Below are 15,956 nucleotides of genomic sequence, written 5' to 3'. Positions count from 1 at the left end.
GTGGACCAGTCAATTCAAATCAGAATAGGCTTTTACCAGAACAGAGGCATCTGGTATTTGGGTATTGCTAGTAGACAATATCTCTAAAGATTTATTTTTCTTATAGAGTTGTTGGATAAAGGTCAAGCAAATAGGGTCAAATATTTAGTTAGTAAAGTCATATCAACCCACAGGATACAGTACCCTGAGTTTATTTTGAGGTTATAGATACCAAACATAGCTAATTAATCAATATGGTAATTGGTTCATAAAAGATGAAAAAGGTCATAACTATAAACTTTATAGAGTTGGTTTTGAATAAGTATTGTATCACACCCTGTATTTGTATTCTTTCTGAGAAGCTGTGATTGTGATTACAAGAGCACTTGTATTTTGTTAGACTAATCCTGATTCTTTTCCTAAAGGCAGTAGCTCATAATTTGTGTATTCTTTGTGAACACACATTTCCATTAATAGTTGGATTATTTATTTGTTATAAGCCAATAGACTAACAAACCAAAACACAAAACAAGAAAAACCCCACCTCACTGAACAACTGGAACTCATGCTGTGCAGAAATGTGTTTATTTTTTCACATCAATATCTTCAGCTTATGAAGAATTTTGAAATATAACATGCTGTGTCCTATTTCTTTGTAGGTCTCCTATGTAAAAGCTATCGACATCTGGATGGCCGTGTGCCTTCTCTTTGTCTTTGCTGCATTACTGGAATATGCAGCAGTCAACTTTGTTTCACGGCAGCACAAGGAGTTTCTGAGGCTTCGAAGAAGGCAAAGACGACAAAACAAGGTACAGCTGCTCTTTACTTGGGGTGACTGACTCTGCCCGTCAGGGCATGCTGATGTGCAGTTGATTTGTCACCTCAGTTCTTCTTGCTCTTGCCAGGAGAGTCTCATCCTAAAGTTTCCTTTTGAGTTATTTACTCCTTGATAAAGAGCTGATAACTGGCTGCTGGGTTTATTTGCAGTTTATGAAGTTACTGATAAATGTCAATAGGTTGGTCACCGATACCAAGAATTTTATTCTCTTCTTGCAATTGTTGAGGCAGCTGTACCTTTACAATTATTGGGCTACTACGTGGCACCCGCCAGTGAATAAGGAACCATTGGAAGCAATGACATAGATAGAGGACCGATATTATTTCCTTGACATCATCCAGATGTGCTGACATCAGCACATGCCTGAAACCTGTCTTTTCTAGGGCTACCCTAGCTAGTCATGCTAAAATGGGAGACTCCTTAGGGTAGCCCACTGCAGAGAATTTCCTCTCTAGATTCTACTATTCCACAGTTTGTTACTGATGCAAACTTCAAATTTTTAACAACGGGCCTATTTGTGAGTATCATTACCACATCATTTTATACCAGTGACTAAAATGTAGAAGAGAGGCTTGTTTTTAACCTAGATGTCAGTCTAGAAATATTTTTAGGAAGTCTGTCCATCTTTCCTGATTTTTTTCTTTCATAAATGGAAAGACAAGAATAGACATTAAATTGAATTTTAGTTCAGTTATGATCATTCCCACAACTGTAAAGGCTTCATCCTTCCTCTATCTGTCACTGGTTTTCAGTATCAGTAGAAACCTGTAGGTTTATGCTGTACGTATGCATTTGCTAGGTGAAGTAAATATCTGCTTGAGCTGTGCGAGTGCTTCAAGCTACAAATAATGGTTTCCTTTACAAGAGGGATGACAACAATGGCACAGGGCATTTGTATTTTGACAGGTCTGTCTAATAAATGTTCTGTAGCTAATGTAATATTTGATGGATGCTCTGGGAAGCAATCCAGTGCTGTTCTCTGCTTTAATATTATTGTCAGGTGAATTGAGATTCCCATTAAGATTAGATTACAGAAGAGAGCAGAAATGCTTGCCTGTCTGCAGACACGCATGCCAGATGCGCTGCCACTGGAAGACTTTGTTTCCAAACACAGCATGGCAGCAGCAGATGCTGCTTTATGGGGTCTGTAATTTCAGTTTTGAATACAATGTCTTCTTTAGAGATGAACAAATAGGCAAGAAGACACTATTGGTAAGTAACAGTATCCAGTGGCGTCACTCAAAAATCATGAGGTTTTGGTCCATGGAAGTGCTCATTCATCTGCTGTGGGAATGATTATTCTGGTGACTATTGAAAGAAAGTTATTTAAAACCAAATCACCAGAAGACCTGTGTTTATCCTAAGCCAGTTGGTACATGAATTCTCTGCAAAATGGCTAGTGCCCTAATTAAATACAAGGAAATATTCTGCTGGAGTAAGAGACACCTATCCACCTGCACAGCCTTGCTTTCACTTTTCCTATGAATCCGGTTGCACTAATTTCAAAACAGGGAATAATGTTACTAAGGCCATCTAGTTAGGAGGTGTTTTCTGCACCTCTTTACTTGAGTTTGTCTCTCACAATTTTCTCAGTTTATTTTGCCTTGAAAGTGATTCACATTGTTTTGCATGATGGTCTTCTCTAACTGAGCCATTCTTCTCTTTGCGTGTTGTGTATGTGTGTCGTCGTGTTACCACTGTGCTATTCTCATTCTTGCTGCTGCTATCTATGCTGACACTCTGGGGACAGGCACAGACTATGACTGTTGGGAATGAAAGCGTTGAGTCCGTGCGGCGCATGAATGGCTTGCGGAGCAAAGAGTCATCAGCTTACGGGACAGTGAATCAGATCGGCAATTCAAGTTTGAGGGTAAAACCGTAGTGAGAAAGAGAAAGCAAGAGAGTTTTACTATGTGCAATGATGTCATAAATCAGCAAAATGGATGATTTTGATGGCATCGCTAGTAGTCTCTTGTATTCTCTTTTGCTAAATGACCCCGCTGAATACACAGTACTGTCCCCAGCATGAACAGCAGTTTCATGTTGTACATTCTTATGGCCCATCCTTATGCTTGCTTTTTTCCATGGTTGGCTTGTGCTACCCCCATTCCAAACCTCCCAAGGAAAGTGCATGTATATTTGGTAGCCTGGTCCTGTATAAATATAGCGTGAATGGGGTGGACAGGAGCATAGGAAATCATAGAATCATAGAATGGTTTGGGTTGGAAGGGACCTTAAAGATCATCTGGTTCCAACCCTGCTCCCATGGGCAGGGACACCTTCCACTAGACCAGGTTGCTCAAAGCCCCATCCAACCTGGCCTTGAACACTTCCAGGGTTGGGGCATCCACACCTTCTCCGGGCAACCTCTTCCAGTGCCTCACCACCCTCACAGTAAAGAATTTATTCCTAATATCTCATGTAAATCTCCCCCCTTTCAGTTTAAAGCCATTACCCCTCATCCTATCACTACACTTCCTGATACAGACTTCCCCCCCATCTTTCTTGTAGACCCCCTTTAGGAAGGCTGCTAGAAGGTGTCCCCAGAGCCTTCTCTTCTCCAGGCTGAATATCCCCAACTCTCTTGGCCTTTCTTCATAGGGGAGGTGCTCCAGCCCTCTGATCATCTTCGTGGCCCTCCTCTGTACCCCCTCTAACAGGTCCATGTCTTTCCTGTGCTGAGGGCTCCAGAGCTGAACACTGTACTCCAGGTGCGGTCTCACAAGAACAGAGTAGAGGGGGAGAATCACCTCCCTCGACCTGTTGGTCACGCTTCTTGTGATGCAGCCCAGGATATGGTTGGCTTTCTGGGCTGCAAGCACACATTGCCGGGTCATGTTGAGCTTCTCATCAACTAACACCCCCAAGTCCTTCTCCCCAGGGCTGCTCGCAATCCACTCATCAGCCAGTGTATATTTCTGCTTGGGATTGTCCCGACCCATGTGCAGGACCTTGCACTTGGACTTGTTAAACTTCATGAGGTTTGCACAGGCCCACCTCTCAAGTCTGACAAGGTCCCTCTGGATGGCATCCCTTCCCTCCAGCGGGTCGACTGCACCACACAGCTTGGTGTTGTTGGCAAACTTGCTGAGGGTGCGCTCAATCCCACTGTCCACATCACCTACAAAGATGTTAAACAGCACCAGTCCCAATACCAATCCCTGAGGAATGCCACTCATCACTGCTTTCCACTTGGACACCAAGCTGTTGATGACAACTCTTTGAACTAGCCAATTCCTTATCCACCGAGTGGTCCATCCAATTTAGAGACAAGGATGTCACATGGGACTGTGCAAATGCTTTGCACAAGTCCAGGTAGATGACGTCAGTTGTTCTTCCTTTATCCATCAACACTGTAAGCCTGTGATAGAAGGCCACCAAATCTGTCAGGCACAATTTGCCCTTAGTGAAGCCATGTTGGCTGTCATCAATTGCCTCCTTATTTTCTGTGTGCCTTAGCATAGGTTCCAGGAGGATCCTCTCCATGACCTTGCTGGGCACAGAGGTGAGACTGACTGGCCTGTAGTTCCCCGGGTCTTCCTTTTTTCCTTTTTTAAAAATGGGGGTTATGTTTCCCCTTTTCCAGTCAGTGGGAACTTCACTGGACTGCCACAACTTCTCAAATAAGGTGGGTAGTGGCTTAGCCACTTCTTCCGCCAGTTGCCTCAGGACCCGTGGATGCATCTCATCAGTTCCCAAGGACTTGTGCACCTTCAGGTTCCTTAGATGATCTTGCACCTGATCTTCTCCTACAGTGGGTGGTTCTTCATTCTCCCAGTCCCTGCCTTTGACTTCTGTGACTCGGGCGGTGTGGCTGGAGCACTTGCCGCTGAAGACTGAGGTAAAAAAGTCATTGAGTACCTCAGCCTTTTCCATGTCCCAGGTAACCAGGTCTTCCATTTCCTTCCAGAGAGGGCCCAGATTTTCCCTAGTTTTCCTTTGATCACCGAAGTACCTGTAGGAGCTTTTCTTGTTGCCCTTGATGTCCCTGGCCAGATTTCATTCTATCAGGGCTTTAGCTTTCCTAACATGATCCCTGGCTGCTCAGACAATTTTTCTGTATTCCTCCCAGGCTACCTGTCCTTGCTTCTACCCTCCATAGGCTTCCTCTTTGTGTTGATGCCTTGAGATGGTACTGCCTTGAGACAGTATTGCCTTGAGACAGTAAATCCCACATTGTGTCATCTTTCAGATGAGTGCATTCCAACAGAATTTGGTATGTATAATGAAATGCATTTTTATTGGTATGGTATTTATTCCTGAACCGTCAACCTGCAGTGTTCCTCCTCATGATGTCCTGAGCCCTGTTTAGTGGAGTATGAATAGCTATGAATGAAAAAATGTTTTTCATTGGTTTCTTTTTATTTGCTTGGAGAAGAGCCACGGGGCTGAAATCTTTTACACAGTTTAATGTGTAGCATATCAGAACCAATATGATAGCAGCTGATAGATTCAGATTTTGGGTGAGTTGTGGAGGTAATAAAATCAGTGATGGAGAAAGAAATGAGCTTAGTGTGCAGCTCACTGGTTGGTACTGGTGGCTGAGAAATGAAATGTATTCATTTAAATAAAATGAGACCGGGATTTAAATTTTTCAGGACCTGACTTCCCAGAACAAAAACATTGCCTGAGCAGCTTTTGAGCTGTAACGGTCCTCTGACTTTGATCAAGCTCTAAAGTTACGTGATTATAAGATGCAGATGTTTTCAGTGGATTTTGTACACTGTAAAGGGAATTAGTAGCTTTCAAAATCAAAGCAAAAACCACAGTTCACGTTACACAGCAAAATTAGGATAGAGGATTTGCAATGTAATAAATTGTTCACTTTCAGAACTACGATATCAAGCAGTAGAAGAGAGCCTTCATTTCTGGATACTTTCTATTGTAGAAATAATCATATTTACACATATACTAAACTGAACATAAAAAGAAAAAATTCAGGGTCTCTCTAGAAGATATGACCAATATTACTGTGCTGCCACCGGAAAGCTGATGTCATACAACTACAAAACCAGTCCAAGTAAGTACTCAGTGTTGCGTGTCTTATCAGTCACAAAGTGCTAGTAGTCCGGCTAAAGTTCATGTAAGGCCTGGTTACTCTCTCTAAGAAAAGCTTGCAGAAACCTCCCTTCTGCTTTTGAATATTGTGTATTAGTTATACAGCCAGGGCAGTACACAGAGGGACCATGTCGCTGCAGTACTTTTGCTGCAGAGCCCTAAGAGCTGGAGCTGCACTGCTGTTGATTTCCCCTGGAGAACTCTCACCACACAGGTGATGTGCACTTGAGAGGTGAACAGAGGAGACTTACCAAGGTAAAGGTTTCTGGAGCAATGCTACCGTAGCTGCAGCTCGGTACTTTTCTGTTCAAGAGAGGGACGCTTATGTGCAGAGGAGAACACAGCAACATAGCCTGTGGTGCCACAAGAAGGTCACAAGCAGGGAGCTTGACTTGCTGAGGTATTGCTCACTGAACCAAGGGTATATGGTGAATGCAAATCTAAAAGTCATAGTCAAGAGGAGACAGTGTAAAAGAGGGGTGATTGAATATTTATACTGCATCATTCAGTGCTAATCTTGGGAGAGAAAAAATAGGTGCTAAATCATGCCTGACCAGGATTCCTGGATTTAGTAGCTGGATCTACAAAACAAGAAAAATAGTGTTCCTGGTTTTGTAAGCCTATATCTCTGTCACTGCTTTCGTTATTGCTTCTGCTGGCTCTTGTTCTTCTTAGTGCTACAACCCTCAGAGCATTGCCTGAAAGCACAAGACACCTTAAGAGACCTTTGGATCTCTTAAGCCAAAGATCAGACTGGTTAATGTTTCTCTAGCAAAGTCTGGGTCATGTCGTTGATGGTCCAGAAACTGTATTTACAGCTGAACCATTGACCTGTCATTGCATTGGAAAAGATTGCACTATCAGGACCTGTTGCCATCTTCCATACAGAATAAATCCCTATATCCTCAGGTAATCAGTGCTTCAACCTGTCTGCCTTCCCCATGCAATTTCTGTTGGAGGAAGCATTCAATGCTTGTCCTAAAGTTTCGTGTAGTCTTCCTGCTCACAGTGAAATACACCCATCAGTAGCAATACTTAACTGCTGAGAGAAATGGTTGCCTATTTATTGTATATCATGACACTACTTTTTCATATAGAGGGTACAGGCTGCAGAAGCCATGAGTCTGATGGTACTGAGGATGTAGTACAGTTTCATTATATTAAAATCTAAATTTGCATAGTGCCAGATCACTTGAAAAGAACTTCTTTTTAAAATATGATTTGTAATAATCAAAAAATATTTGGTTATTTTTCAAAATGATGGGTTTCTAGGGAAGCAAAGAACTCTGTTTACACAGGTTCAATCATCCCTTTTTGAAAACAGTAATTATTATACGATCAGTAGTCAAAAGGAGTCACAGTACACTAGTATTCATACCATCATCTCAGAGATGACTTCCTAAATTATATGTGTGATGGTTACCACTGTGACCAAAAATAGGGGTTAAGTTTGGGAGCGTTAGTGTTAAAAGCAATACTTTATAGCTTGAACGAAATACTGTGCAGCTGGAGGCTGTGACAGACTTTAATCCCATGTGCAGGGAACACAGAGCAATAAAAATAACAATGCTGCAGCCAAGGGGGTTCACATGCATGCACATTAGCAAAGGGAGGCACAAATGGTGTTTTCAAATGAAAGAGCTGGGACTGAGACTAAGTGATTACAGCAGCAAAGGATAACTCCACTAAGCAAAGATGGCAGCACCTGGTCAAGTGCTCCAGAGAACTGCTGGCCTCTGGATGGAGCTGCCGGTGGTCGTGTGGTTTAACCCAGCAGGCAGCTAAACACCCCACAGCCGTTCGCTCGCTCCCCCCACTGGGACGGGGGAGAGAATCGGAAACTTATGGGTTAAAACTTGTGGGTTGAGATAAAGACAGTTTAACAGGAGAGAAAAGGAAGGGAAAACAATAATAGTAATGATAACAGAATATACAAAACAAGTGATGCGCAACGCAATTGCTCACCACCGGCTGACTGATGCCCAGCCAGTACCCAAGCAGTGGGCCACCCCCCCCACCAACCCCCCAGTTTTATTGTTCAGCATGACATAACGTGGTCTGGGGTATCCCTTTGGCCAGTTTGGGTTGGCTGTCTCGGCTGTGTCCCCTCCCAGCTTCTTGTCCCCCCCAGCCTCCTTGCTGACTGGGCAGTATGAGAAGCTGAAAAGTCCTTGACTTAGTGTAAGCGCTGCTCAGCAACAACTAAAACATCAGTGTGTTACCAACACACTCATCCTAAATCCAAAACACAGCACTACACCAGCTACTAGGAAGAAAATTAACTCTACCCCAGCTGAAACCAGAGAGGTGGTGAGGTGGGTACCCCAAGTACCCAAAGTCACTGCAGCTGTCAAGATAATACAGTATTTCCATCTTCAAAAAGGAAAAGAGGTATGCGTTAACACCAATTTTCAAAGGCCATCTCTGCCATTCTAATCATATCGAAATCCCTCCATCACACCCTCCAAACAATTTTCTAAGATTTTCTAGACCTTCCCATTGAAAAAAATCAGTGCCTTCAGCCTGACTTTGCCTTTAAAACACTTGGTACTACCGTCCCCGGTGGAAATATTTGCCCACTAGCATCCGTGTGCACTGCACTCAGTGGCATGACGTGCACGCTTTGCATTATGTAAGGTGATGCATCATGTGAATAATGGAAGTGCTCAAGGAAAGCCCCTTTTGTTGAGCTGCTTTTGGTACTCGCCGAGCGAGCTCAAGCTTACAAGTTTCATTGTGAAAAATAGGAATCTGAGTCTGAATGGCTTTCTCTCTTGCATCTTGCTTACTTAATGGATTAAAGAGCACGTAGCTGCTGCTATAGATAAACACCCTCAAGATATTGTGGTTATTTTTATTTCTCCAGGGCAATTGCATTAGCACTTTAATGTAACTGCGCAGAAAAAATCCAGTGGAAGATAAATACACAAAAAGGATCATTTAGCTTGCAAAGAACCAGTTAAATAATAGACACAATACATTTCAACATGTTGCCGTGTCACCTTATGACTTCGTCTGAATGTCCTTGTCTGTCTTTTTATTGTGAGCATGAATAGGCTAGGAATGGCCCTAGTTAACATCAGTCAAAGCATCTTTATTGTTTATTAAATGGACTTACTGCAGTGAGTTTAAACATTTAAACAAAAGCTTCATCTCAAACTAGGAAAACATTTTGATATAAATCCTTAGTCTAGCTCTAGGCACAAGTCTAAAGAGACCGAAGTCCCCAAATAAAGAGTAACCTGTAGGAAAAGAAGCAGTTCAGCCATGGGGGTGGTATCCAAGCAATAGATCAAAAAAAAAATCTAGTAAGAGCAGTCTGTCCAGGTGCACAGACTAAGCTTACTGGAAATGCAGATTTTCCAGTGAAAAGCAAACACAGACAAAAAAACAGTGGAAGACAGAAGTTGGTTATTATTAGGGCCTGTTTACAATTGTTGTAAAAAGTGAAATGGAAGCTTTTCCCTCCCTTATTAGAGGAGGGAAGGTAAAAAACCTCAAAACAAGTACCTGTGTTTCATGTGTTTTGCAGCCTCAGACACAATAAGATGATGGGCTATATGGGGTGGATTTTTCACCCCAAACCAAGAAACAGAAGAGAAAAAGGATAGTTATATTTCAAGTGATAGAACTCTGAAAACCAAATAAAAATTCAGGCACATTAAACATTCTGTAATCAAAGGCAGACTAATTTATGGAACATGTAATACCAGTTCCTGAGAAAGACCTCCAAATATCAAGTCCCAAAATATCTAAGCATTAATTAAAGCTGGTAGAGTACAAGTGTGCAAGCTGAAGTAATGGAATCCAGGTACCAGAGTAGAGGCAAAGCCAGGAGAACAAAATCAGGAGAACAAAATTCATAGTTCTGAGGAAAAAAAAAAATTGAGGACAGGGAAAAAATGCCTAGTCTAGAGGTGGTGGAAACCAGAGAAGTGGAGAACTGCTGGGGAGTTGGTAAGGCTACAGAATGGTGAATCTTTTTATCCACTGAAACGATCAGAGCGGTGCAACACAGAGTACTCTGTGGGAGCAGGGGACAGATAATCAAACCACAGGGATCAGACACAGCACCAAAGCACCAAGTAGGACATGATGCATTACCGTGACTCATGTTGGTCAGCATGCAAATAATTTAGCAAATTGCTCCTTAATGTTAAATAAGATATGAAGAGGATATAAGCATTTTAAAACTAAGTTTAAAAGGGCTACAGAACAGTAGTAGTACAATTTTCAGATCTGGGATGATGAAATGACTGTATGCTGCACGACCTGCAACAGGTGGGACTAGAAAAGCCAGAGGGAGTACCTGAAGGTTTTTTTGTTTGCTCGGTAGCGTTACTTTGCTTTAGAAACTCCGAGTCCTCTCTTGTACCTACCCAGCATGCAGTGGCTGAAAGGATCAGCTCTGAACTGACAAGCCTTGGGGACTGAAGTTTGCACTTCACTCGAGTAAGTTTGTCCTGGTAGTCACTCATGAACAGCAGGAAATACGCCAGAAATGAACTCTGCAGTTTTCCAGCTCATGAAAGGTACTCTCCAGCTGGGTGCAAATGTCTCAATTTTATTGTACCTAGGGGAGAGTACAAACTGAAAATAGGGCAGAGGAAGCTAGAAAGAGCCAGGAAACAGTGTTCTTATTTTTGATGCTTTAAAGCAACAAGAAGTAGCTTTTCAAGAACCACCTGCCACAGGCACAAACTTTTGTTTTTCAGAGTATTTTAGAAAATCGTGATTCTTTTGCTGGATGTGTTCTGACCCACCTTATTTCATGGAAAAAAGTGAAAAAAATTGGCTAATATGCATTTCATGATCAAAAACGAAGAAAGGGGACTTCAGGACGAGTATGTTTAACCTAAACTGCCCCTATCCAAGACTCCAGAAGGAGAGTGTAAAGCCATTGCAGTCCCAAGATTTAGGGTGCACAAGGGGTCAAGGAAACAACTTTGCCCCAAAGCTGGCTCCTTTGTTCTTTCCCTGTAGGTAGTTTATCTTTACTGTTTTCCTGCCTTTACTGTTTTCAGGGTTTCCCACTGCAGTGGTGGTCAGGTCCTCTTTCCCATGGAGGGGAGAAAACACCTGGGAGGAGAAGAGTTGCCAGGGGTCCATCACGACACGGTTCTGAGTTCTGGCCCAAGCCTCATTTTCAACAGCAGAGTATTTCAGCATGAATAAATATAAATTAGTATTTCTGCAAGAGAATGAAAGGGTCAGGCAGTTAAAGCCAAGCATAACGCAGGCTGAGAATTCCAGCACTGCTGTACCCGTGTATTTCTACCCTAACTGGGAACTGTGTTCGCCCTGTGCATCTCCAGAGCATAGTACACCAGTTGTACCAAATTACATAGTAAATTGGTGAGATGGGCAAGTGTTCAGTAGGATCCATGAAATGCATATTTACATCTGACCCAATTAATCCCTTTCTCCACAGGGGATAGAAGCTGCTATTTGAATGTAATTAATTGTGAAGCATTCTGTAATGATGTTGTCCAAATGACATTGTGCAAACCCAAATTGTATTAACTAGACTGTTGAAACCTCACGCTGTCTCAAGGTCTGAAAAACTTCATGGGTTCCAGTAAAATCCACTTTCTATAGTACCTTTAAAAAAGTGGTGTTGAAGCCATTTGTTTCTCTATCTTTTTTTCCAGGGAGAAAACAACGTTGTTTAGTTATTCCTGTTCAAGTTGACAGCCATTGCTTATGGCAAACTGATCAGTCAGAGCCTGATTCTGACATACTTAGTTTGATTTAATGATCAAACATGTTTATTTCACTTGATCCACTGCTAGAGCAAGATGCTATTTACTGTAAATATGGATATCCGTACTCGGATATTTCTCTTGTGGCCTTATTTTTTTTTTTTTTTTCTTTTTTTTTTTTTTTTTTTTTGTAATAACACTGATCTTCCTTGCACAAAAGAAGCAATTGGCCAACTAGGAGTAGATGGATAGGTGCGGAAGGAGATTTTCTTTGCTACAACATAAGGAGGGGGCTAGGGATAGTTACACTGGAAGGAATAAACACCTTGAAACTCCACATATTCTGAGTGCTTATTGCTGAGTCTTCACAGGGTCCTCACAAAGACCCATTTCAAGTTGGGAGCATCTGAAAACTCCTTGCCAAGCCCAACCACAGGTCACTAAAAATTTACCCACTTCCACTCCCTGTGACTGGACTTTCCCCATGGCATCTCAGAGCTGGCACAGCCCTGGCTTTTCCCACACGACACTTCTTTACTGCAGCAGGATCAATATCAAGGACTTACTATTGGAAAGCTCAGTTTTCCAGTGGCTGGTTGAGTCTATCATCTGGCATACTGAGTGTGCCAGAGTGTTTTTAGCTCCTGGAGAAACAGATTGGAAAGGTCAGAAAAGACTGCCGTCATTGCCAAATCACATGAAGTGACGGAAGTCCAGAATCCTACCTGGGAATTTCTGCACTGAGCCTGTAACATCTCTCTGAGCAATAGCATAGCTCTTCAAATAATTTAATTTCTAACTTGTGCATGTAATTTCTCATACAGCTACTGTATATACATTTGTACACACACATTTATAATCCACTTGCATAAGTGCAAGTTATGTTACCAAAGTGCCAGGGTTTTAATTTCTCTGTGATATCATGACAAGACTCCCAGGAGATACGACACCTTTGTTTTCATGCCTCACCTCACTCTCTTCAAGTGATTCTCCATGTAGTTTTCTGAGAGAACTCTTTCTGCTAGTCATGTGGAAGTGCTCTGCCTGTGACTGACTCATTCATTTTTCTGCTAAGCCTGCTGGTGATAGAGACTTGCCTTCAGGTGCTCTGTAATCTTCTCCTGTCAAAAGAATAACTAATTAAGAATGGAGATCACAAACCCTGTTCATTAGAGATTGTCTGAGTTGCACAAATGTGAGATCCTGTGTGCCATTCTAGGAAGGCAAGTTGTGTGTTTCCTCTTCAGGATGTAAAGTCTTCCAGGTGACTGCATGTAGCAGCCCTGATACTCTCTAACACAAACTTTCCAAGAAGTTGATCTATCTGCTGTCTGTTAACTTATGCCAGCTTTCTCTTTCACTTCCACGGAGGGCTCACTTTTCTAATATGGTTTGTTTCTCTTGTCAAATTGACAAGAAAGAGCTGTACAACAGATATTTATGCAAAACCCAGAGGATTTTATCACATTCACAGTCTTCAGGTTTTGCAAACACAGTGTAGAACCAGAAACTAAGCCTCCTCATTTGCCCCATTTGCAGAATTTTTGTCGTGTAGGCTTTTTATGTGCTGAGCATGGCAGGCAAGGGAAATTATAGCAAGTCTAATCAAGTGTAATGCCACTACAGGCTGGTGAGATAGAGAGAACTTGTGCATCACAGGATGCTCTTTTAGACCCCTTGGCATCTTCTGTCTGGAAGATGTACATGGTCCTAATACCCCCTTTTTCACCATTACATACCTAGTTAGGTGAATTAAGAAGTATTTGTCTGGTCCCATGTGTTTCATTGCATGTGCAGCATGGGTGCTTATACTGCATAAGTACTCTGTCCTAACTTTGAAAGATTGGTGACCCTGAGACTGTCATGGGACTTCCCATGCAAAATTTGGGGGAAGTTCTTGTGTTCACAGATATTTATACCAATGGGTGGATACTTCTGAAAATCACTTTGTGCTCTTGCTCAATAGTTTTCCAGCCTTACCAAGAGATTATATAGGCATTTCCTATAAACTTGCAGTGGCTCTTGCAGAAGACAATTACCTTTCTTGCAAGTTTTGCAAGTCCTTGCCCCATCCTTTACAGAGGAGCAGTGACAAATTATCCAGCTTTTCAACTGCAGTTTTCTTATTAGACCATAATGTCAGGTAATCTTCCATCAGACAGGTCCCTCTTGGGTATTTGTGCATGTATGTGTGTACGTGTGTGTCTCTAAGATGAAAAGCAGAGGAGGTGTAACATATTTTAGATATTATTCTCCCTACATTAGCTTTACACTGTATTTCCCACACAGGTCACTGGATTTCTTTTGTGCCTGTCTACCTAGTAATTGCCAGTTTCCCCCAGGCTCTCATATGCTGGCATGTCCTGCCATGCCTGGGCTTCAGCTTTTCTGAATTTATTAATTCTAGTTCTCTCTCTGAGCCTCTTATGTTTGGGTATCATGCTTCTCACTCCAGGTAGCCTCACCGATATTTTTGGTAATGATTTCCCTAGCAAAACTAAAGAGGATTAGTTGTTTCTTGATTTATCTGTTAGCTTCAAAATTATTGCTCTATGTAGCTTTTTTTAATTACTTTTCAAACCTTTCCTACGAAGCGTAAGGTTAGTTGCTCTTCCCACCCAGTTTGAAAATCTGTTTTTTGGCTCCTCAGCCTAGTTAATGTGTTCTTCATGTAGCATTTGTTTTCAGCTTAACCTTTCTAGCTAGCAACAGTCAAATTTCTTATCACAGACCCAACAAAACTGGATTCCTATCAGAAATAATAGCTCTTTATTATAGATTTTTTAAAAAAAAATGCTTGTAAACAATTGTTTTAGTAATGCCTACAGAAAGGTATAATACTGGATTTAGATTCTTGTTTTCAGGTTTACATCTTAGGCACAATGAGCTTGTCACCTGTTTAAGCTAAACACACTGCATTATAGTCAGAAGGCAACGGGACTTGGTAGGAACATTTCTTCTGGGCACTGTGGAAACCTAGCAGTCAAATAGCCAGTGGAGCTTTGAAGTTCATAGGGCAGCTGTTCAGCAACCGGCTGCATCTCTCCGCTGCGTGAAGTTCGATCTGGAGATGACAAAGCCCAAGAAGGCTGTCTCGTTAGGCCAGGGCTCTGTCTAGCACAGGAGGCTCTCTGGGACAACACGTCCTCGGTGCATCCTCCTGGGCTCCAGGACTTTGCAGCTCAAGGACTTTCTAAGCCAGAGGTGGTATTTTTGTGATGAGTAGCCTTTACTATTTATGGATAGAGCAGTCAGTTCAATGTGATTTATGAATTATTAAAACACTTTTCTTGAACTTGCTGTAAGTTGTTCACATTAGCTCCTCAGCACTTGCGGGACTAAGAGTACATATGGCCACCGGAGCCACCGGGAGTTCACGTTGGGAGTGAAAAGGGTGTTGGAAGTGGAGGAAGAGCGTGTGTGAGGTTAATCAAGAAGTAAAAATAACCAAAGCTGTGTATTAAATGAAAGCAAACAGGATGACTAATGGTTTTGCACATTGTAATGCATATTTGCAGGGTTCAGTTGGTATCTGTCATGAACAAAGCAATATGGAGTTCAGTGACGGTGCCTGCAAGGAGAGCAGGGTTGAAAGAGAAAGGAAGAGAGCTAGTTATGCTAGTTTTCTTTCCTGATCCAAGGTATTTCTGTTTGTACAATTACATGAACAAAAGCAGGAACAAATTTAGCATATTTAAGGACTTAGCATAAGCCAGCTTCATCCTGCCATTTCAGATTTCTCAAATAGTGGTTGGGAGGGCTCTGGTGGTCTTTAGCCCATGCAAGCAAGGAAGCAAAAACAATGGGGAAAAATAAGATTATTTGCTCCTGTAATGTAAAAAACCAAAACCATGAAACACTAAGTCAGTGCTACTGTTCCAAGTCTTCACCTTCACATCGACTTCAGATATTACATAAAAGCAATCGATTAGCTAGCTTTTGCAGTTCTTTTTTTAAATGTTTTTGAGCACTGCCATTTTGTTCCTTATTTTGGAGATGTCCTAGATTTGTCTGTCATGAACTATGATGGAGTCAGTTCTGTATTTTTTGCTAATGGGTTGGTCTTTTATTATTCTGCCCTTACTGTTACCTGTGCTGGATGTTCATGCAGTGGTAATATAAACTGTACTTTTTCACAGGGACCAAACACGCATGTGAAGAAAAAGTAATAAAAACTCCAGAGATGGTAGCTTTTTGCAGACACAGAAAATGTTGTCTTACTCCCTAGCTGTAAATACTCTTTTTTCAAGTTTGCACAAAGGATGTTTTTCCCCAAATACGTGACAGCTCTTTTAAGACGCTCTGGTGCTGTATGCTCCTGTTCTTCTATTACTTCTAGACACTGAGGATGCCTGTTTGTGTTGTCTGTCTCTGATTTG

General features: G+C 41.9%; 1 protein-coding gene across 2 annotated transcripts in view; it reads left to right on the top strand.

Moving 5' to 3' along the window:
* The window catches only part of GLRA2 (glycine receptor, alpha 2), a 133,987-nt gene that overhangs the window by 101,431 nt on the left and 16,600 nt on the right, over window positions 1–15,956 (top strand). For both annotated transcript variants that reach the window (XM_010581542.1, XM_010581543.1), the window contains exon 8: window positions 639–788. In XM_010581542.1, coding sequence (XP_010579844.1) covers window positions 639–788 — 150 coding nt within the window. The remainder of the gene's footprint in view (window positions 1–638; window positions 789–15,956) is intronic.

Source organism: Haliaeetus leucocephalus, unplaced genomic scaffold (genome assembly GCF_000737465.1).
Source record: "Haliaeetus leucocephalus isolate CR32 unplaced genomic scaffold, Haliaeetus_leucocephalus-4.0 Scaffold795, whole genome shotgun sequence".
Classification (NCBI taxonomy): domain Eukaryota; kingdom Metazoa; phylum Chordata; class Aves; order Accipitriformes; family Accipitridae; genus Haliaeetus; species Haliaeetus leucocephalus.
Note: the sequence above shows the minus strand (reverse complement) of the source record. Positions and strands in the feature narration are given on the sequence as shown.